Raw genomic sequence first — 24,849 nt, forward strand, 5'->3', positions numbered from 1 at the left:
ATATTGATAATTGTTTTGAGGATATATCTATTGATAATGGATTGTTATTATTCTTTTTATTACTCTTTTGCTGAACAGATTGTGCTGTAAATGCTGAATAGATCTTCTTTTCATTCCATGAGGAATGTTCTCTGCCCTGACTTTGTATGTGCAGTGAATAAATATAAAGATTAGTCCGAACATAAATCCAATTACACTGGTGCAGGAAAAAGACTTGCTCAGCAATAGACTCATAGGAAAGGAATCATTCAGGACAAATTCATCCGAACACACAAAACATTATACGGCTTGTATTTTGCCTTTAAAAAAATACAATGTTTAATAGAAAATTAAACCTTAATTAATTGAGAATATCTGGAATGTTGCAAATTTTTTTATAATATTACAAAAGATGTAAACTAAATATGAAACCCATCTGTAGACATCATTATTTAAAGCATTAAATGCTCTCGTTATAATGGGAATCATTTTAATTGCATGTATTTTTTTAAGAAGAAGAATTATATGCCAATTGAACAAAAAAAAGTAATTTAAATGTATTAAAAATAAGTGTTTAATATAGGTTTCTGTGTAATATGATTGAATGTTTCTGTTTAATATATTATTCCTATTTTTGGTGCGTCATATAAAAGAAAATATTAGATTTATTCAAAATAATTGTACTAAATTTAAGTATTTTTACTTGCTGTTTGTATGTGGCACAGTCACAAGAATGTTTAATGATTAAATATTACTGGTAATTATAAAAGGAGAAAAAGCTGATGAGGAATACTGAAACGGAAAATAAAGTTAGGTGAAGCTGTGCTTTACATTTTTCTGCTACAGCAAACTTTTCAGTACAGACGTCTTTGTGTTCTCAGGAACAGAACCTGCAGACGTGTTTGGTTGTGTCAGAACAAGTAAAGCGAAGGACTGTTTATAGTTTTAATATTGAAAGTTATTAACAGGATTATATTTCTTTTAAAATTCCTCTAAAATTAGCAAAACATACGATGTATTGTTTTTTTTAATACATTTACATTTAGGGCAGTTAGCAGACGCCTTCATCCAGATGGACGTACAAAAGTGCTTTATCAATGAATAAATCAACACATATAAATACGTATTGTATTAGGATGGCATGTGGCCAGAAGCACTTATAGGTAAATTATTAAGGCTGAAGTTGAGCCTCATCACACCGTCATGTCTGATTGTTGTCGTATAAACTTGTACATTCAGCTCAATTCAGTTCTATTTCTAGAGCACTTTTAAAAGTAGATATTGTCCAAAAGCAGCTTTACAGAGTTAAAAAGGTTATAAAGTTGGAATGTATACATTTTAGTGCCTATACAGTACGTGTAAAACTGCCTCTAAGCAAGTTTGTTCCTTAAAAGTTTATCCCCAATGATTGAGCCAGTGGCAGCAGTAGAAGAAGCCTTGGGAGAAAGTTTGAGAAAAAACAGATTTAAAATGGAACCCGTCCACATCTGGGTGGCACCAAATGTCTATTCATTATAGTTCCCATCATTGTCGAGGTGTACTGTTTAGTAATGGGCGCTTAAATGCCAAACTGTTCGTGTAAACTGCGGTTCTAAAGCATTGTAGCAGGCTGTTGATATAAATTACAATCCAAATCCATCCTCGAAGTTCTTGAGTTGTTCAGTAACTTCATGGATCTTCAGGCTGTTAAGGTGGAACCATCCTCAGGTGCATAGAGTGTCTACAATTGAAGAGAACTCCATCCAGAGGTAGAGCATTGAGATGAATCAGGCAGATCCGAAGTAAAGAAAGGGACAGGAGCACTGGTCACTGGTGCTCACTGTTACTCTTTGTTTATCATTCCAATTTCCTTGATTCTGTTTTCTGCTTCGAACTGAAATCAGTTATGGTCTGCTTGATTGATGGTTGATTTCTCAGTGATATCAAACCTGTACTAATCCAGTACTCTGTAAGTTCACATTTCTTTTTACGGTGCAGTTCATTGCAGATCGCAGTGTGAAATCCTAATTTTCACCTGCTAGCAAGCATTAGCAAGCTCTTTAGCTTTTCCCATCATGGCTTTTGTCTCATGTACGACTGATGGTTCAATGTTTGGAATGAGGTTGTTAATATTAGGAAATTCCAAAATTCAATTTAGTTTTATTTATTAACAATGGACATTGTCCCAAAGCTTCACAGAAATAAACAGATTATGAATCTTCATTTTAGCTTCATAAATTAGTCCCTATAAATTGATCCCTATTGAGCGAGCCAAGGGCGGCAGAGGTGAGCGGAAAACTCCCTGAGATGGTATAAGGGAGAAAACTTGAGAGAAACCAGATATTAAATTGTAAATATGAAATGCATTTTTTTCTGAATATGTTCTTTCAAAAAACCATTATGTGTATACATCTGAAGAGGAGAATAAAAGCCCTAAAAGCTGCTGGGACATCCAAATACTCCCTATAAATCATTTCATTTATTGAAAGATTAAAGTTTTTTTTTTTTTTTTTTTAATAGAAACCTGTAATTTTGTTTACTTTAACAAAACGTTTTTCAAATCTGGATTTCATAGTTTGCTTTTAGGATTTTTCTTTTTCACTTCTAAACACCATGTACCATCAACCTCAACAAGTTACAACCCATGTGCTGTAAAGAAGCCGCGGATAATGAGAGCTCACACATAGATCCAGACTGAACATGATCGTAGGTCTTGACGGTTCTGTTTTTAGTGTGTAAGATTTCTTTGCTCTGGGGCAGCTAGTGAAAGTGTATCAGTGTGTGTATGAAGCATGTGTGCATGTACAGAGGTTTTCGTACAGGCAGGTAGAGGAATGACCTTGGGGGGTTCGTCTCTGTGACTTCTCAATGGGGAACTGAATTTTTGGTTAACTGCCATGTGAGTAAGTGAGTGAAAGAGTACATGCATTCGTCATTCCTTATCTCATGCTTTTGTCTGTGCACTTTTTTTTAACTAACACGAGCAACAAGTGGAACTGAATACAGTTAATTGTTCCCAGGTGTAAATAAGTTTTGTGCGTATGTGTGTGTGCTTATGCATGCATGTTACATGATATTGGATATTTGGATCCGCCCAATACATTTATTATAATATTTCAGTTGTATTATAATAATTATTTGATGCCACCACAGATAAAAGATGAGTTTATAAGAATCGGAAAAGCAAGTTGCAGCGTGTTTTGTACCAGCTCTTTGGGTGTGTTCACTCTCCCTCTTCATGGCTTATGGCTTCTATCTGACTGATGGGTCGATGAAATGTATAGCATCTGTAGGTTTTTCTGAACATTTAACACTCTTTCTATCCATCTCCTATCTTCCTATTCCTGCCCTTTTCTTTCTGGCTCCTCTTTTTACTATTGATGCAAACAAAAGATCAGCGATGTTCTCAATTCGTATGCGATTACAGGTTAGAAAGCCAATATGATATGCTTTATGTGCGATATTGTGTGTATACAAGGTAATGATTGTGGTTTAAGCATTGCACCTGTGTGTGTGTTCGTGTATGCACCCCCAGGCTGTTCTTCTTTGTCTTTGCCTCGCTCTCTGATCCGAACAAATGAAAGTACATCCTTTACATTCTGCCTGTCAGAACACCCAGTAAACAGAGCTGATAGTTTTTTTTACCTAGCACATTATTTTCCTAATAGTTCTGCTGTGACATGAACACACACGCATTCAATCACTTGTGTTAAAAAAAAGAAAAACATTTTGGAACACACCCTGCATAGGAAGCCAGTAAAATATTAGATCAGCTTTCACACACACACACACACACACACACACACACACACACACACACACACACACACACTCACTATAATTTTAGGGTCCACCATCCGCCAAATGGTTTTTGGGAGGATACACATATGCCAACAAACTTCACAAACACAAACCTAAGCTCAGGATTGAACCAACTTTCTTAGATACTGCAATCTACACTACATGACTAAAAGTTTGTGTTTCCCTGACCATAAGACCCCATTTGTCCTTGTTGAACATCTCATTCCAGATTTGTTCCTGCTTTGCTGTTATAGTATGAGGTGGTATCATAAAACGTACTTTATTCATCTATGTTTACACATCACCATCAAAAAAGTCCCCTTGTACAGCAATACAGCACTTCCAGCATTCCTACAACTTGTGGAATGTGTCCTGGAAGTGTTCTTTTCAAAGCTTGTCAAGCACCTCCTGCAATTTGTGCTGGATCTTTGCGGTGGTTTCAAATCAATGACCTTTCTAGTGAGCCAAATCTCTGGTAGGGTATTCAAATAAAAATTAATTGAATTGAATATCAAATGCCTCTGCCTCTGTGTCAGATTTGCACAGTTTTACGCCAGAATTTCACGTTTGCTCTTTGTTCTAACTTGTTGTCCATGATGAAATCACAGATATGTTAATGCACATAGTCAGAATAGCACCAGTTAGTACCATTAGTCTCGAAACCTTTTGATACCACCTCGTAATCTCCACTCTTCTGAGAAGGCTTTCTACTAGATTTTGGGGTATGGCTGTGGGGCATTGGGCTCATTCAGCTTATTAGTAAAATCAGGAATGGGAGCAGTATCTCAGTGGTTAAGGCTTTGGGTAAGTGATTGGAAGATCCGTGGTTTAAGCCTTAGTATTACCAGGCTGCCATTCTTGGGCCCTTGAGAAAGGCTCTTAAACTTCTATACTCCCTCTGCCTGAACCCAGCTTCCTATCATTGCTGGGGTAGTCAAAGAAAGAATTTCACTGTGCTGTAATGTACATGTGACAATTAAAAGCCTTCTAGTTTTTAGGGGGAGTGGTTAAGACATTGGACTTTGGATCTGAAAACACCAAGCTGCCACACCTGGGCACCTGAGTCGGACCTCTAAGCAAGAGGCCTTAACCCCTTAACTCCTTTATATGAATTAAATAAATGTAAGTCGCTCTGGATAAACATGCCTGCCAAAATGCTATTAATGCAAATGTGCTGTGAAGAGGTCTGGGGTGCGTTTGGTACCTGGGCCTTCAGTGGGGACGTACCCAACTTAATTCACCTCTTAATACCACCACTATCACATCGCTATTATAGAAACCATCAATACTATACAAAAACGCAACATAACAACACGCGGCATTACAGAGAGAGAGAGGAATTTTACATATGGAGGGTGAATACCATTTTACTAAAGCAGAAAAAGTTAAGTTAAGACTCCAAACCTCCACACTACAACCGAAACTGTCCACCTACATCATCTGGAGCAGTTTAGAATAAATTTTTGGTCTAAACATAACCATAAAAAATGTAAATAAAATACAACCCACTTACCAGAGATGCAGACTCATAATGTGCAGCGCTTCTCAGAGGCTGTAATCCAGTGGTACCGCTTGTATTCACTGGTCTGGAAGTGGTGAACAAACCCTTTCCCAGGCTGAGACACGCTAGCTAGCTTTGGGGTTGGCCAACCTCCTCACGATGTCTAGCTTTTCTTTAAAATGTATTTTTAAGTATGTCCGAGACTAAATCAATTTCTCTTCCTCTGTCAGCCATTGTGGGCATAAAAAGTCTAACTCAGATGTATTTATGTGTGCAGATCGCTACATGTGTTTGCCAGTCGAACTTGGCTGTAATAGTTTCTCCCTGACCAACCAATCAGATGACGGAAAAATGCTGACGCTATTCTGGGCCAGCTAACTGCCCTGTGAGGCGAATTTGAAATCTGATTGGTTAAAGAAACAGACCCATTGCTAAAATAGTCTAAGGTACATCGGCCAGCACTACAGATTCTGAAGGCCCTGGGCAGATTAGATTGACATGGTAGCACATAGAGGCTGAAATCTGATTGGACAAAAAATCTAATATCCACAAACACGTACTGAAAGCAGTGCAGCCAAGAGAAACACTACAAAATGGAGAGAATAAACTGCTGGGTCGGGTGCGGTAATTTTCCAGTTATTTGTTGGTGATTAGCCAATAGAATCTGTAAAGAAAAACATGGCGGATTGTGTATAAAAATAATTCATTCATGAAGTTCATATTTTGCTATAACAACACAGCCTGATGTATTATCTCAGTTATCACACAGTGATTTCCCAATAATTACAGTTTTCAAGGTATTAAAGCAACTCTTTTCATGTTTTAATGGTTCTTGTCAGATTTAATGCTGTTTGAGAGACAAGTTAGTTCCTGTTCTTAGTTTTATTTTATCTGCAATAATCACCCCTCAACTTGTCTTTTTAATTATATATTTTTTACAGAGAAGCCAGAAAGTCTTCTATTATGAGACTTTACAGTACCAGGAAACACATCAAAGCATTGTGACAGAAACAAGCTATTTTCATAGATGTTAAATAAATCTCTCCTAAAAACAGTTCAGTTCAATTAAAATTCTCGTACAGCACTATTATAACAGTTCATTGTCCAAAATCAGCTTTATAGAATTAAATATAAAGCCTGTAAAATGTGTGGAAACTAGTGTTTTATGGTTCCTGAGAGACACGTTCCTTTGCTTCTATACACCAAACTATGGCATTTAATGGTATAAAGATATTCTTTGACCATACAAATATATAAATGTACAGATGTTCAACCTTATTTTCAGTGAAACATCCTCCCTTAGCACAAATAACACTTTTTTTCTCCAAACATTTAGCTGAAATACTTTGCCGTGCCTCTTGTCAAATCTGCCAAAAGTGTTTTTCACAATTGAAGATTTGTTTCTTGCAATCAAGTTCATCCCAGAGCAGTTCAATAGGATTTAGGTGCAGTGACTGGGCATGATAGATACCACTCCAGGCTCAATGTCTTGTTGTATGGTTCAGTTAAGACAGAAATGCATGGTGTTGAAGTATGGAATGGTTGCCATGTTGGTTCCTTTTACCTGGAATTAGTCTCCAACCTTCCCTGCTCTAAAACAATTAAAATTCCACCTCCATGTTTGATTAGGGGTTGAGGAATTTTGCTTACGTCTTCTCTCTTGTTCTCCATCTTACAAGTTCTTCTGTTAGAGCTACAAATGTCCAATTCGGATTCATCTATCTAGAACTTTCTTCCACTTATTCACTTTCCAACTCTTGTGGTTGTGCCTTTTACTGAGGTTTTTGCATAGAAGGAACATGCACGTGTCTCAAAAACCATAACACTAAATGTTTCCAAACCTTTAACAGGCTCGGAAGATTCTATCATTGAGCAAGGCCCTTAACCCAAGTGGCTCTGGATTAGAGGGATCTGCCAAATGCCATTATTGTACGCATCTTGATTATACATTTTAGAGTCATAAAATACATCCATTTAAGTAGAAGCATTTAGGGATTAGGTTGTTGTGGTATTTGTTGCCATGCCTTTGACTGGCTCTTTTACCTTCTTGGATTATTAGTCATGTAGTGAAATTATACTTAACCTGTATTTCACTGTCACATGCCAGTCATCTCTCTAATCTGTGGAAGTGCTGCACTGGTTCCAGGGTGTAGACACTTAGTGTAGAATTACAGTTTGATTCTTTTTGAATATCTAACTTCCTTCATCTTTATTGTAATAAATGCCCCTAACAAATGGGCATTAAACAGTGTAAGGAAATGAAAACACACATGGATTAAAGGCAACGGTTTCTTTGGCCAGAGTACAGATTAGAGAGAATTCATTATCAGTGTACTGAAGCTGATATTTGTGTTGTAATCACCATTGAAATATGATTTCTTTTCTTTTCTTGTTTTAATCTGTACCTAATGCTGCATTTAGAGGTAGGATTATTTTAAACAGTATCCTATGTATAACCAAACTGTGTGTGTGCGTGTGTTTTGGTGATGCGTGGGTGTTTTCTTAGGAAGTTTGGTTTGGGAAACAATGAAACTGAAACGATTAAATGTAGTTAATGTGTAGATACATTTGGCTGATTAAGAAATAGTGGCATTCTTTGAAGTACATGTCAAAATTAATTCTTAAAAATATTTTTGCATTTGCTTTTTTTTGGGGGGATTTAATCCAAAAATGAAGTTTAAAGCTTAATCATGCAAAAAAAGAAGCCATATGATCCAGAAATGGCATAAATATCTCTGGGTAAGAAAGGTAATTCAAAATAGACTGAGGCAAAGTGGAATACTGTTTCTGTGGTCAAACAAATCGAGATTGAAATTCTTTTTGGAAACCAAACCTTTTTGGAAAAAAATCATTAGCGCACGGTTAAAAAAACCTGTATCTCTACTGAAATTAGTGCATTAGTGACTATGGCATGACAGGTTTTAAATCTGGAAAGGCTTCATCAATGCAGAAATGTATACACATGTCTGGGTGCTGAATTGGCCTGTCTGGAGTCTAGACCTTTCACCAAATGAAAACATTGGGACCAACATGAAACGAAAAATACGATAAAGAAGACCCAGGACTGTTATGCAGTTAGAATCCTGTATCGGACATAAATTTCCAGTAGTATACAGACTGTTAAAAGAAGAAAAAATGCTACACTGTGGTAGACATGGCCCTGACACGATTTTTTCAAACATTGCCAACATTTCAAAATGACTTTCTTTTACCTTACCTTATTCCTTATTATGTGCACTATGTATGTATATATATGTTTTCTATGTTCTACATAAACCTTCACATAAACCGAGAAATATTGGGTAATGAGATTTGCAAATCATTGCAATCTGTTTTTATTTACAGCTTACCTTTTTTTCAACTTTTTCGGAATTGCTGTTATACTACATAATCGTGAAAAACACATTGCATCAGCCTTTATAAAGACTAAACTAACCAAACCAGAAAGCTGTTAGATTCCCTTTTGCTGCGTAGATTTGGATGCTGCGCTCCATTGGAAAAGCGGACATGAGGTATTACAGGGAAACAATAGGAAAATGTTCTACATGGGAAGATATATTTGCATTAACGTCAGCATGAATCATTCTGAATGCCAGGCAGGTAATGAGCGATCTCGAATGAGAATGCACACGCTGAGCTTCCTACATAATGCTGTTATGGAGATCTCCCATCTGTATAGTGGTACTGGTTTGCTGAGCAAAGGCTAAGAGTATTTATTAGGATTTATTAGGATGAGAAAATTTTTTAGAAAGATTTCAGTTGTATATAAACACATACACAAAAACACAACATTGAATGATCTTTGAATGACAAAGCTAATGACTGAATATTCATTTAAGTTTTATAACTAAACTTTTATAAAGGAAAAAAATGTTGATGGGTTGTTTTTTGTGTGATATTTATAGAAAGAGACTTGGCTGCAGCTGCTTTGTAGCAATTTAAGCGCCTTGCAAATTTCCCTAGCAAAGCAGAAACGTCATTTGAAAGTGGAGTGATCCAGTAAGAAAGAAAGAGAAAGAATACCGCTATGACTGTCCAAAAAGGCCTTGCGTGATAATTTCTTTCATGTTTTCTCATGATTGACTTAATTTTTTTGTGATCTCAACATAACAAAAGTTGTTTATCATGACTTAATTTCCTCGAATGGTTATGGTTATTATTATAAGATGCTGCCTTTAAAACATGTTTTTATGCCGAATACACAGACAAACTAAGTCATGAGGAAACAGCTTTGGTTATGTCGAGATCACAAGAAAATAAAGTCGTAATAAAGAGAAAACAACCCGGTATGTGGAGATCATCATAAAACGAAAGAAAAATATATTGTAATGCATGGCTTCTTAGGACTTCCGTAGCGATCAAATTTCTTCAGTAATTCTGAAAATGTCCGTCTCTAAATGTTTGGATTTGTGTAAAACTTCACAGGTTTGTTGAATCCCAGTTCTCACAGAAGCCAAGCTGCACGATTCAAACTAAATCACGAGGCAACAGCTTTGGTTATGTCGAGATCACAAGTAAATTAAGTCATGATAAAAATTGCACAACTCGGTATGTCGAGATAAACAGAAAACGAAAGAAAAATATATTGTAATGCATGGCTTCTTAGGACTTCTGTAGCTATCAGATTTCTTCCGTAATGCTCTTCTCTAAATGTTTGGGTCTGTGTAAAACATCACACATCACCGCTGCACGATTCATTTATCACGGAGGGATGTATAAAGTGTACAACAGTACATGGCATGGAAGGAGTGGTTTTGCATGTTTGGACTAAAGAAAAACAGTCGAGGCATCCCAGACATCCGAGTTACTATGAGAGATTTATTGGGCCTTTCAGACATTCCAAAACTTTTGTGTCCACCTTCTGACACACCTGGCCAACAAAGCTGTAAAAAATACATCTGCAGCTTGAGAACTGTTTTTGCTACATTTTTCAGACGACTTCTTTCGTGCCTGTTTTGGTGTCTACAGTGTTGTTGTATAAACCTAACAAACATATTTTAAGACGTTTTTTTGCAAACAACAGACCAGTTTTGTTTGAATGCATGGATGAGCCCTCAGACTGGTCAGGCAGGATGATGGCATGGTGGTTGTTTTTGACTTCCTCCACTATAAACTAATAGAAATCCCACTAGAAATGTGATAACGCAGTGGGATGATTATATCTGAAATAAAGCCGATGCTATGATATACCTGATAGAAGCTATTGTTGTGAAATTTATCAGATGATCAAATGAGGAATGAATGATTTCTATTTCCCGTCTACTCTTCTATCACAGGGCATCTTTAAGCTCACAGTGCACAACCACAACCAGAATCTAGCCGCCGAGACGCTAAATGATATCACCAACAAGGTAATTCTACATGTGAATACACATTTAGAAGCGAAATACAAAGGGAGTCCCTGTACTTCATTACAGACATGAGGGTGATGGAGAAGTTAAAGCTCGTTTGATTCACATGCATAATACTGAAGGCCAAACTCTAGAGCCGTATTATAGGAAATGTGTATCAACATCGTTTAAGTGACAGGAAAAATGATTTGACATGAAAACTACAGTATATATTTGTTGCTCATAGGTGTAAAATGACCACACCGAGTATATCAGATCACACAGAGTAACTGCTACTTGTTGAGGAATTGAATGGCCTACACATTAAGCATTTTCAGCTCATTAAGGAAAATACAGAACATTGCAATTTGAGATATGGACAGAAATTCTGGGACACCTGACTTTCCCAGCCACAGCATTAGGCACACTAATTGTATATGATGTATTTGGATGTGGTAACATAAAATTGTTTGGAAGTCAGGTGTGTCAAAAAAATATGTGAGGGTGGTGCAGGACATGTACGAGTGACAGCAGTAAAGTGTGCAGTAGGAACGACAGACTGGTTTAAGGTGGAGGTTCAGCTGCATCAAGGATCAACTCTGAGCTCTTTCCTGTTTGCAGTGGCAATGGACATGTTGACAGATGAGGTCAGACAGGAGTCTCCATGGACTATAATGTTTGCGGATGATATTGTTATTTGTGGTGAGAGTAGGGAGCAGTTTGAGAAGAGCTTGGAGAGGTGGAGGTACGTGCTGGAGAGAAGGAGAATGAAAGTCAGTAGGAGTAAGACAGAGTACATGTGTGTGAATGAGAGTTCTAGTGGAACATCTTCCCAGAAGAGTGGACTCAGTGTGAAATGGGATGTCTAAAAAAGCAAATAAAAACATATGCTCACGTGTCCACAAACTTTTTTTTACCAGTTTAGTCAATTAGTTCTGTTATAACAGGAGTTGCTGTGCAAATCAGGATTGACGTACACACCACCTGAGCCTGGCCTTCTTCACTCAGCTGCATTCGTCCTGTTTGTCTTCTTATGTCATAAATAGATGGATTTCTAATGCTGTCATTGTAATAAAACAATCAGATTTCATTACAGTTTCCCAGTTGCTTTTAAGCATTTTCTCGATTCTTCCTTAATGTTTGCAAACCAGTAAGTGCATTTCACAAAACAATGTGTACAAAGAGCGTGGTAGTCGTGGTATCAGTATGACGCTGCACAGTTTCAGGATTTCTTGATATAAACTATTATTTTGACTGAAAATACACAAAATTTGACTTCTTTCTGTACGACATCTATGAATTTCAGCAGCACAAATTCATTTATTTAATTGCATATTTGATTCACACTTTTACTGTACAAGTGTTTGTTTCTTAGTTGTTCATCCATTTTCAGAATTTATAATTCCTTCCTCTGTCTGTATTCACTCTCCAATTAAAGGTTCACAAGATTCACCTTTGACCTGTTTTAGAGAACTGGTTGATTATTGGTTGATCTGATGCCGTTCACTCGCCTTCATTAGTGACATTCAAGATTCATCTGCACAATTCATCAATTCAACACATTTACAAGAAAAAAAAAGACAGATGATGACAACTGGTTTAATCATTTTGCATTCAATGACGTATACAATGAACTGATGCTGAGATGTTTTGGGGTTAAAACTATTCAGGTGAAACCAGTATAATATATTTTGATCAACATGAACATAAACAACTGATAATGTAGGAAACAGCAGACACTTGTACACAATCGATTAAATGAATGTACAAAAGCATTCGCAATTTGATCAAAACAACAAGAAATGTTTTTATGATGAGCACAAATGACTAAATGATGTGGAGTTTGAACAAGTAGTTTTGAGAATTTCATTTCTGATCTGAGAAATGCTCCAAAGCAACTGAGAAAACTGTAAAAATAAAAGTCATAATGTTGCTAAATACACAGCTTTTTTAATTTGACAGTGTAAACAACAAATCAAGAGCCCAAGTAGGATGCATATGGATTCCCCAAATCTTTTAATACACTTTTTTTAAAGCTATAAAAAAATATTTACTGCACATTATTCCATGATGCTCTAGTTCAAGTTCATTTAGAATTAATTAAGAACAATTACAAGGACTATGCACTAAGTTTAAGTAAGAGAGAGAGAGAGAGAGAGAGAGAGAGAGAGATCACTGCTATGACTAAATACACATTAGACCAAGGCTTTTATATGTAAAACTATAGCAGTGGTCCCAACCCTCGGGCTGTGGACCGGCACCGGCCCGTGGGTCGATTGGTACCGGGCCTCACAGAAAGAATACATAACTTATTTCCGTTTTATTTATTATCTGATTCTGAACAATGTTTTATTTTGGAAAATAACCGGATTATCTCTGCCACATCTGTCTATGACTCACTCTTGATGCATGTGAAAATGCCTTGGTCACATGTCTTACCTCCATCCACTACCTTCTTAAAGGAGCTGCTCCGGCCGCTAACATGTAATACATTATAGCTAAATTCACACCCCCAAGCGAGCAAAATGAACAAAAAAACAACACAGTGGATTCACGTTTATTATTATATTTGGAAAATGCCAGTTTTTATAGTTGTATAATTTTATTTTGTTGTATTTATCCGCCACACCTTAAAGGCCGGTCTGTGAAAATATTGTCTGACATTAAACCGGTCCGTGGAGCAAAAAAAGGTTGGGGACCGCTGATCTAAAGGCAGCATCATCGCAGCATCATGGATGATCAAATTCGCTTTTACTTTGATCAGAGACTCACTTAAACTGAAATAACTTTGTGTCTGTCAGTGATTGACAACTTACACATGAGTGTTCTACACTTGAGAAGGGGGATAAATGAAGTACTGATCACGAGGAAACAATATTTTTGCACGCAGGTGTTTTAGTGCCACGTAAAAAAGCACTACGAGAATATAGTCGAAATTATGAGAATAAAGTCATAGACTTGGATTGGAGACTTAGAGACTTTATTGTCATTGTAGTGATACAAAAGAATAAACAAAATATAATTGCGCTAAAACATAATATGACTATGTACATTGAAATGTATGTGCAGTGGGACGTGGTGCAAACAGTGGAGTGCAAACAGGATTATAAGAAAAAGGCTACAGCTCTGGGGAAGAAGCTGTTCCTTTGTCTGTTGGTGTGTGTCCTAATTGTGTCTGGGTCTTTTGCCCGATGGGAGGGGCATAAACAGTCTGTGATGCTCTCTACCGTGCCCCTGTAGAAATTCACTTAGAGCTGAAAGGGTACTTTGGCCTTCTTGAGATTTCTTTACTAAGTAGGAGGTGTTAACGGTCCACGTTATATCCTTTGTGATGTGCAGATCCTGGAATTTGACGTCTTTAACGTCTAGATCAGTGGAGATGTTGGCTTTGATTTGGGAAAGGACAAGCCTCTCAAAGCACTTTATAATAATTGGTGTCAGAGCGATAGGGTGGTAGTCATATAGACACCTTACTGTTATTCTTTTCAGCGCAGGAACAATAGTGGTGGATTTGAGGCGTGTAGGGACTGAAGCTGGCTGCAGGGTCAGGTTAAAGATATTGGTGAATACCCCAGCTAGTTGGTCAGCACATGACTTTAGGGTGCGGCCTGGCACCATCTCTGGTCCTGCCGCTTTGTTGATGTTGATCTTTCTTAGAGTGGATCTCACCTGACACTCTGGGTGGTGGTGCTGGGTGAGTTTTCACTCTGCTGGTGTGGTTGTCAAAGCGAGCGAAGAACTGATTCAGGGCATCAGGAAGTGTGGCGTAATTGCAGATTGTAAAGTCGTAGCACTATGAGAATAAAGTAAAGTTGAGAATAAAGTCAAAATTACGAGAATTAAGTCAAAATTATGAGAATAAAGTCATAGCACTATGAGAATAAAGTCGAAATTACGAGAATAAAGTCCTAGCAGCATCGCACAAAAGAGACAATATCTGTCTCAAATCGACAGTTACGGCTACATGCTATTTGAAGATAATATGTCGTTTCTTAAGAGGATAATACACCATCGTATTTTTGTGACCTTAGAGGGAACTATTGCTCGAATATGTAAATTTGTCTTTTCTGAACAGTTTAATTAGCCTTTTTTTCTTTAGCGAACACTGTGAACATTTAATGAACAGTGGCCACTGATGTTAGTTGCATAGTCAACTTTTCTAGGTCATAAATTTTAAGCTGCATTTAAGCAATAGTGCCCTCTAACAAAAAAAAAAAACGATGGTCACAAAATCTGTTGTAACACGCCACATGGCAGTACTTCACTGCTACAACTTTTTTATTCTCGTATTGCTATGACTTTTCTCGTTAATTTTGTAAAACGGTGTCATAATGTTTGTTATGTCAAGCTCATGAGAAAATTCAGTTGTGATAATAAAAAAACAACTTTGGTTATGGCGAGAAAATTATGTTGTGATCACGAGAAACTTGTGATCTTCACAAGAAAACTCTTTTTTGTTGACTTTTTTTTCCAATACCTTATTGATATCTATAACACACAACACAAAATGCATGGTTTTCTGTCCTACTGCAACTAATGATTTGCATTCAGCCTGCAGTGGTTTGCGGAAAGCAGTGCCAGATAAAGCCAGATTCCAGCACACATTTTGGAGAGAAGATTGAAGTGATCAAGGTTAGTTTCAGTAAACGTGCTCTCTCTTATTATTAACTCGATTATTTGTGCTTCACTGTTGTATTGTATTGTAGGTGTATCTTGAACGAGGCAGACAAGAGCAGGACAAAGAACAACCGAGTGTCACAATGCTGACTGATGAGGTTTCACAAATACAGGAGGTCAGTACTGTACATCGTTATTATTATTACATATCGACATTCATACACATTCACTCTGAGGTGGAACTTGGTCCAGTGACAAAAATGGTAATAGATCCCCTACGATTGAATTCAACAGTATTACAACAACAAAAAAAAACAATATTTGCAAAGTTTCTGCTTTTTGAGAACAGTTCATAATAAAACAATTATGTAGAATATGTTCATCCATCAGGTTAGTGTAGAAGGTTAAACTGAAGAACAATGAAGATGGATTTAGACTGTGATTAATACAAACAAGTTGCTACAATGGCCTATAACAGTTGCCATTAACAGTTTTGCATTTATGCGTGAAAGTTAAACGTCACCAATTCCAATATGACTTGAGTAAATGTCTTAGTGTATCTGATTTTTTACATTATTTGACTTGTATTAAACTTGGGCTCAAAAATGCACTAGTCCTCAAAACCAACAAACATGTTAGTGGAAAGCCAAAACAGCTGATTTGTGAGGTTTTATTTTTGAAAACATTTACGATCAACATGCCAGAATGAAACAAATATCAAACATGCCGGTCAAAAAAAAAAGGCAAAGTAGTAAAGCAATCTTTTAAAAGGGGATCTTCAATTCCTTCAATTTAAAAGGGGATCTTCAATCTTTTAAAAGGGGATCTTCAATTGAGTACCTGAAAAGTAATTGATTTTCCAAAACTTGTTTATTTAAGTTCACTTAACTTGGTGCTCATGTAGACTGTACTTAAATTGTTAAGTTCATCTAACTTGGTGTTTTATAATTTGCGCATAAACTATTAAGTTCACTTACTTACATATTTAAGTCAACTTAAAAATTAAACTGAAATTGCAAATGATTATAAATTGAATTGACTAATATCATTGTTCTTTTGACTGTTAAAGCTTTATTCAGTCCAAAAAACACATTGAGCATCATATTGAATGTATTTATTGTGCAAAATTGTTTAAACATTAAAACATTTAAATTTCAATGAATGAAACAGAACTGGTCACAGCCACACTGTACAAAAATGTACAGATAATATAAATTACATTTCAGTTTAAATTTCAAAAACATACTGTATCAGAAAACATCCAGGTCACAGCCACAGTCTACAACACTGTACAGGTGGTAACAATATCCCACAGTAACTGCTGCACAACATCACTGCTAAAACTTTGTGCACTTAAACAACTAAACATTTTTTATTAACAAAAAAGCTGGTTTGCCAAAGACTGTACTTTGGGCTTGAGGGCATTCTGTCCCATTGACATCAGTACAGGCTGTATGAGATCAAATGTGTTTGCGAGTGATTTGGGGTAATTCAGGTCTAATTTCCACATGTTCTTGTTTCACCTGCAATATGAAAACAATTGAAAATATAAAAACAATTGACAGTCAGTGACAAAACATCATAAAGAAAATTATATTTTATTATAATTAATAATATTAGAAATGAATGTTATTAATAAAACCAGCCTAAACCAGCAAATACGTGTAGGTAAACAGATAGACAATTAATTATTGATGATAAATGTGAAGATGGACTGCTGAAGAACACTTTTTTCTTCCTAAAAACACACGATTAACTAAGGTATAAAGAATTTACATCTTACAAGTCAAATTCAGTTTCTCAATATGATTTCTAAAATAATGTTCACAAAATTGATAGCGATGTTAGCAAACACAACGTGTCTGAAAGATTTGTAATGATGACTGGGCGGTTCTCTTATTACCAGGCAGAACTCCTTAAATAACCAATCACCATCAAGGGAGAACAGAGTGACTATTTTTATGAATCAGGATTTTGAGTTCATAACAGTCTAAATTTTAAGTTGAAGTATTTTGCGGCTAAGTAAGTTAATCTAACTTATATTTTTGAGTTATGGTTAGAAAATACAAAATTTCAAGTAGTGTTAACTCAAGATTACTTGATTATTTACATAATGACAGAATTAGGGTTTACAGTGTAGAAGAACATTTAGTATTTAATGGACAAATAAAATGAAAATAAATCATTTTATATAAAGTAGTAAAAAAATATTTAGAGCTGACTGATTGGATGCACCTTCTGTCTCAGAGAGGGGCGATATTTTTTTATTCAACTTCAACAAAAGCTGGTTGTCAAAGTTTTTTACATTTTTTCGAGCTCTTTTTTGAATGAAAATGAGGCCAGCGGTGATAAAAATTCACTCACAGGCAGCAGATGCAGGTAGAGGAGTGTTGTGCCTTAATGACTTCTTTAACAGAGGTGCAAAATGTAATTGGTAGCAGTCATTGTCCATTAAAATATAGTGAAGTTAAAAGTCATAAATGTAGTTAAGTAGAAAGTAAAAATTGCTTTGATACTCAGTAAACTAGAAAGTAAAAAATTACTTAACTAAAGAAATGGAGTACAGTTACTCAAATACACCACTGACATTCGGGTTCCCTTTAGAGTCTGGTTCCTTTAAAGGATACTTTCCTATTCCAGTTCATGACGGGTTTTCTTGCCATTGTCACCATAGGCTCACTTATTAGAAATAAATATATGGGAACGAATTTATAACGGTAAAATTTACATTCATAATCAATTTATTTCTGTCTCTTTGGCACAATGTCCACTGTTAAAAGGTTGGACAGACAATAAAGCCAAGAACATGATTATAGTTTAGACCAAAGTTTGTGCTGTTAGATAAAGAAGACAGAAGAAAACAAATCACTACTAAAGCAGTATTTGATCTGTTTGGTTGATATGATCACACTGTACCTTCAGAGTTCATTTAAACATGTAATAATATTAAACATTTTGTTAAAAAATGACCTGCTTCCATGAACATTACAATAATTCAAATCCCCATGCTGTTCATTTCATATGTGTTCCATTAGCACAATCAACATGGACCACTATATTGCAACCCTGCATCTTTTGACTTATTCGGAAAAAATTATCATTTGCACTGCATCACTTACATTATTATTTGCACTGCCTCCCATTACATCCCCTGAACAAACTGTATGGTTAATGTTTATTATATTATTTTCCTAGTTTTTGGTAGTTTTTCATATTTTTAAAGCAGACAAATTCCTTGTACATGTGAACAATGATACTTAACAATAAAGATGATTTTGAATAGACAAACATAATCATTTACTATATATCTAGCAGAATAGGACAAAAATGAACCTTTGGATTTGAATGTGTGTATGTGTGTGTGTGTGTGTGTGTGTGTGTGTGTGTGTGTGTGTATATCTTTTGTACACTGGAAGGTGAGATACTGCCTGAAGACTCTGAGGGAACAGATGGCGGCCCGACAACATAATAGCAATAACAAGGTAGTGAATTTCACTGTTTCATGCTCCTTCTCTTGTGAATAAAAGTCAGAACCATCCCCATGCGAGTGGTAGCTCAGTGGTTAAGGCTCTAGGTTTTTGAATGGAAGGTTGGGGGTTCGAGACAACTTTTTACTTTCACTGATTAATTTTGTTACACACATATCTATACTTTCTACTTCTTACATTTTCAAACCAGGTTTATTACTTTAGTTTCAATCAATATGGTGAAATGTAATTTTTTTTTTATTGCGAGCCATTTTCAGCCCATCAACCCATTTCCTGTCATTTTCGGCATTTTCAATCCACTAGTGTATAATTTTCTGGCTTTCACACATTATTAACGTGTTAACGCAAATTTATTTTCACATCACAGACTTTATTAATGCACGACTGATGCAGTGTGCATTTCTGTTTGACCATTTTTATTACAAATATAAATAAATAAATATAAAAGAGGTGAAATCAAAACCTTCAGCACAACACACGTTTATTCACAACGTCCTTCCTTTACTCAGATATCAAAATAAAAAAATTTATAATCTCCACAGAATTTTTTTAATCACCTGCACAGTGTTCACAACAAAACACTGTGCTTTTGCAAAATAAAGAAAACAGCCAGGGGGCACTTTCTGTCATCTCTCTTTACAGACACATAAATAAAACAACCTAAATCTCAGTGAATATTTGCCTCCCAGACATAATAAATATATGAATAGAATGCTTGAAATGTCCCTTTTAAACGAACAAATCGAAAAAACATAGCAAAGGTCTCATCTGGTGTCCTGATGAATTACGTACCATAATTACTTAAAAAAATGACAAGAATATTTTGTCTTTTGTCTTTTGAGTTTGGCTTTACTAATAATAAAAATACATTTGCATCCATATTTGTCCATGCTCATGTTGATCAGAGTATTGAAAACCTGAAATGTATTCATTTAAGGTACATTTAAAATAGATTAAAATGTTCGATAAAGTTGCGATAAATCGTGATTTAACTCATGACAATCATGCAATTAATTGCGATTACATATTTTAATCGATTGACAGCCCTAATATTAATATAATGTGACATCCAGTTACCAGCGTGACACTAAAACATGTAGTAGTAATGGCTACTTTTTACTTAAGTACATGGTAAAACCCCCACTCTTCTTTGATTTAACTTGAGAAACAAAGTGTCTGCCCTGTAGTGACCTTTGAAATGGCCCCATGCCTTATATGGAAAGACTTTGTTTAATTTCTTAAATCGAGATCCAGTGGTGGCTTTTCAAATTCTATATTTATTTTTTTAGTCAAGTCCTTTCAAATTGTTTGTCTAAATGTCAACCACTGTAGGTGTCCATCAAAAACGATGGGGAAACGTTTTCTTGGTCTGAGGTCAATGAATAAATAGCTATATTAGGCATCAAATTCTATTGTACAATAAATTGGATTGTTTCTTGTTGTACTATAAGTTTCCCTGAACTACTGAACAACTTTAACATTAAATGTATACATTAGTTAAGCAGTCATTGTTTCTGTTTATTTATTTACTGATTAAATTATAAATTAAAGAACCGTGGTAATGTTTGGAATCATGCAACATTATTTTGATTACATTTTTGGTTCGCTCATCGGGAAAAACTTAAGAAAATGCTATAAAGCAATTATAAATGCAAATATGCATTATGTCCAATTAAAAGTTTTATTTATTTTAAATTAAACTACATTAAACCTCCTGAGCATATGCACAGTAAACATAAATGTAAGGTGTAAATGTATATATGGGCATATACTGCACGTGCATATGCGTGTATGGATGTAGATGTACGTGTGTTTATATATAAGTTCAGTTATTCGGTTATTATAATGTTGGACATGTATCTGATGGAAATGTAATGTCTCTTATTCCTTGGATAAAATGTGAATGAAAATAAATAAATAAACTACAGTAAAAGTACATAAAGAGAATAACACAACGAGGCATTTTTTGCCGTGAAACACAGCAACAGTAGTCTCAGGGATTATTAAAAATCATGGCTACTATTTTGGTGTAGGACATAACCAAATGATCATTAATGTCATACAAACATTTTGCTGTAATATTTCAATTTGGTTGGAATTTTTATGTTTTAATAATGATACAATAAACACAACATTTATATTGAAGTTACATTCCTGTATATTGTAGCTCAAATGGAACAAAATGGTTGAACAGCAAAAATAAACAAAAATTATTTGTTTTACATTCTAGAGTCCGGCGAATGGGATCCGAGTGAATATACCCACCAACAAATCCCCCGTCTCCAACGCCAGTGTGGATGCTTTAGTCCCTGAGAGCCAGGTAAACAAGTATTTCATCTATTACATTAAGGAAACTACACTACATAGCCAAAAATTTGTCTCTATGTGTTTGTTAAACGTCCTGTTTCATATTTATTTTTACTTTGCTGTGTGGATTTGTGTTTATTCATTTACAAGATCATTAGTGAATTTAGGCATTGGAATTAAGGGGTTTGTGTATTTTATGCCTTCATTGTGTCCTACCTGAATCAATCCATCTTTTAATACTATTTACTACCATATTTATGATGTCATGGCTATAATTACTTAAGATTATACAATATAGAATGTATAATTCTATATACACTACATTGCCAAAAGTATTGGGTCACCTGCGCTTTCCTGCTATATGTGGTTCTTTTCCAAACTGCTTCCACAAAGCTGGAGGCACTCAATTGTACCTTTAGATGCACTATAATAAAATTATGCATTCATTTGAACTTGGAAACTCAAACCTGTTCCAGCATGGCAGTGCCCCTGTGCACAAAGTGAGCTCCTTGAAGATCTGGTTTACATGCTTTGGAGAGGAAGATCTTGAGTGGCCTGCTATAAAGCTCTGATCTCATCCCTACTGAACACCTTTGGAATGAATTGGAACGCTGACTGAACCTCAGGCCTCCTTACCTACATCAGTACCTGCCTTTTGTAACACCCTTGTGGTTGATGAACACAGATATCCATAAGCAAACTCTAAAAATCTAGTGGAACATCTTCCCAGAAGAGTGGAGGAAATTATAAGTTGCTCATCAGTGACAAACTTACTTACAAAGAACATACAGTTGTGTTCAAAATTATTCAATCCCCAATGCTGTAAATGGTTTTAGGGAATTTAGTGTACATTTGTAATTGTATTCAGAATGAAATCCTACAAGGACTTCTTAAAGAACCATATGCAACTAAAATGACATCAATTAGTTTTGTAATACAGTAGTAAATGTTTCTTTTGTGAATTCTTCATTGACATAATTATTCAACCCCTTAAAGACTACCACTCTGAAGAACAGAGGTTCAATGAAGTGTTTTCAATCAGGTATTGAAAACACCTGTGGATATCAGGGAGCAGCAATAAAGCCTAATAAGCACCAATTAGGCAGCTTTAAAATGACTGTGATACTCAGCTCCTTCTAGACATTTACTGGTGTGGTTACAAACATGGTGAGGTCAAGAGAATGGTCCAGGAAGACAAGAGAACAGGTGATTACTCTTCACAGGAAGGGCAATGGCTATAAGAAGATTGCAAAGATGTTAAACATACCAAGAGACACCATAGGAAGCATCATTCGCAAATTCAAGGCAAAGGGCACTGTTGAAACGCTACCTGGTCGTGGCAGAAAGAAGATGCTGACTTCGACTGCTGTGCGCTACCTGAAGCGTAGAGTGGAGAAAAGTCCCCGTGTGACTGCTGAGGAACTGAGAAAAGATTTGTCAGATGTGGGTACTGAAGTTTCTGCTCAGACAATACGGCGCACCCTGCGTAATGAAGGCCTCCATGCCAGAACTCCCAGGCGCACCCCCTTGCTGTCCCCAAAGAATAAGAAGAGTCGACTGCAGTATGCCAAAAGTCATGTGGACAAACCACAGAAGTTTTGGGATAGTGTTCTGTGGACTGATGAAACAAAATTAGAACTGTTTGGGCCCATGGATCAACGCTATGTTTGGAGGAGGAAGAACAAGGCCTATGAAGAAAAGAACACCTTGCCTACTGTGAAGCATGGCGGGGGGTCAATCATGCTTTGGGGCTGTTTTGCTTCTGCAGGTACTGGGAAGCTTCAGCGTGTGCAAGGTACCATGAATTCTCTTCAGTACCAGGAGATATTGGATGACAATGTGATGCAGTCCGTCACAAACCTGAGGCTTGGAAGGCGTTGGACCTTTCAACAGGACAATGATCCCAAGCATACCTCCAAGTCCACTAGAGCATGGTTGCAGATTAAAGGCTGGAACATTTTAAAGTGGCCATCGCAGTCACCAGACTTAAATCCGATTGAGAACCTCTGGTGGGACTTAAAGAAAGCAGTTGCAGTGCGCAAGCCTAAGAATGTGACTGAACTGGAGGCTTTTGCCCATGATGAATGGGCGAAGATACCCGTAGATCGCTGCAAGACACTTGTGTCAAGCTATGCTTCATGTTTAAAAGCTGTTATTACTGTAAAAGGATGTTGTACTAAGTACTAAGATTGAATGTCACTTGGGGGTTGAATAAAACTGATAATGATGTGAGCTCAGAAAAGACATTTGTGGTTATTTCATTATAAATGTTATGTTATATTTGTCTGACCTACACGTGCCTCTTTGATTTAATTGTAAGCAGGATGACTGAATGATCATAATCAATGTCAAACCGACCAAAACAATCAATTTCAGTGGGGGTTGAATAATTTTGAACACAACTGTATTTACTTTTAATCACCACATTATCTGTGTAAAGCTGCTTTGAAACAATATTCATTGTTAAAAGCGCTATACAAATAAAAATGAATGGAATTGAATTGAATAAGAGCAAATTGGGACTAAATGTGGAATGCAATGCCCAAAAATTACATACCAGACCAAGTCACCCAATACTTTTGGCAATATAGTGTCTCATACAGTGAAATTTATTGGCATTACTAAAGCAAGAAACACAATTCAACAATTCAACAAGTCAACTAGTTTAACAATTCAACTGGTGCTTTCTCTGACCTGAAAATGCTGTCATGATTGGACGCCTTCTAGATGGCCTCATTAGACTTTGCCAACTTGAAATGTGATTAGTTAAAGCAACAGCTTCAAGCAACTTGTACAGTACTCAATTCTATTCAGTACACATTCACGGACAAAAAATATATTAAAACGTAAGTCAGTGATTTTGAGCAATATCTTTCTGGTAACAGACTGAAAAGGAGCCACATACTGTATGGTAGCAGGTGTTATTTAAATGAACCTTCTGTGAACCTCTGTGTTTATTTCACAGTCAGGCTTTGTGTCTTTTACTCACACACACATTTCTGTGAGCACTCGGCACAAATTTTCACGCTGCACTGAGAAGTCACACCTCTGATGTTCTGAGAATCAACACTAGCCAATGCTGCATTTAGCTGCAAGAACATGCACACACACACACACATACACACACACAGCATTTTCCCTGTGTTATGACATTCTGAAAATCCAGGCTGCTGCATGGAAACACTGGAAGCGTTCACCGACTTGATAATCCAGTTTCATCTGATATTATTAGCACTAGTTTGTATACTCCTTCATTACACACTTCTCCTTGCCTTCAGGTGTGTCCTGTTCTGCCTCTCTGGGATTGCAGATGTACAGTTTGCTAGCCTGAGAAAGGGGCAAGAACCAGGATTTTGTCACTCCCTTGCATTCTCTCTCTCTTTCACGAAATAGTTCTTCTAAACACAATGATCTCCAGATCTCCAGTGGGAAGAAATGGCACGTCACCGTTATCGGTTATATTCCAAGATTAATGATGAATATGGCACCGTTTTGCAAATTCTATCACGCATGTGACACGATATGCCATGCATTTTTGGACCTGGCCTAGGGATGAGTAATTCAATACTAGCATGAGTAATGAAAAGGTTGAGGCGCCTACTTGTAATGTGGTATTCAATTTACTGCCAGCTCAGAATATTCAGGGAATAACACGCAAACGTTTTACTCGAGCGCAAGGAATGGTTTTAGACGGTACCTTTACATTTATTTACATTTATTCATTTGGCCAACGCTGTTGTCCAAAGGGACTTCTGTTTATCATAAGATGGCAATAAACAAGAGAAGTGCCCACAGTACAAGGATTTCAGTTATCATTAAAAATAGTAAAAGCTAGAACAAGAAGGGA

The 24,849-nt window shown here is 36.3% G+C and overlaps 1 protein-coding gene across 3 annotated transcripts in view; it reads left to right on the forward strand.

The window, feature by feature from the left end:
- tuft1b (tuftelin 1b) overlaps positions 1-24,849 on the forward strand; it is a 57,125-nt gene that overhangs the window by 20,485 nt on the left and 11,791 nt on the right. For 2 of the 3 annotated variants that reach the window (XM_046844332.1, XM_046844333.1), the window contains 5 exons: positions 10,537-10,611; positions 15,142-15,222; positions 15,297-15,383; positions 18,624-18,689; positions 20,926-21,015. In XM_046844332.1, coding sequence (XP_046700288.1) covers positions 10,537-10,611; positions 15,142-15,222; positions 15,297-15,383; positions 18,624-18,689; positions 20,926-21,015 — 399 coding nt within the window. The remainder of the gene's footprint in view (positions 1-10,536; positions 10,612-15,141; positions 15,223-15,296; positions 15,384-18,623; positions 18,690-20,925; positions 21,016-24,849) is intronic. The other variant, XM_046844334.1, reaches the window with a different exon arrangement.

This window comes from Silurus meridionalis, chromosome 29, assembly GCF_014805685.1.
Source record: "Silurus meridionalis isolate SWU-2019-XX chromosome 29, ASM1480568v1, whole genome shotgun sequence".
Classification (NCBI taxonomy): Eukaryota; Metazoa; Chordata; class Actinopteri; order Siluriformes; family Siluridae; genus Silurus; species Silurus meridionalis.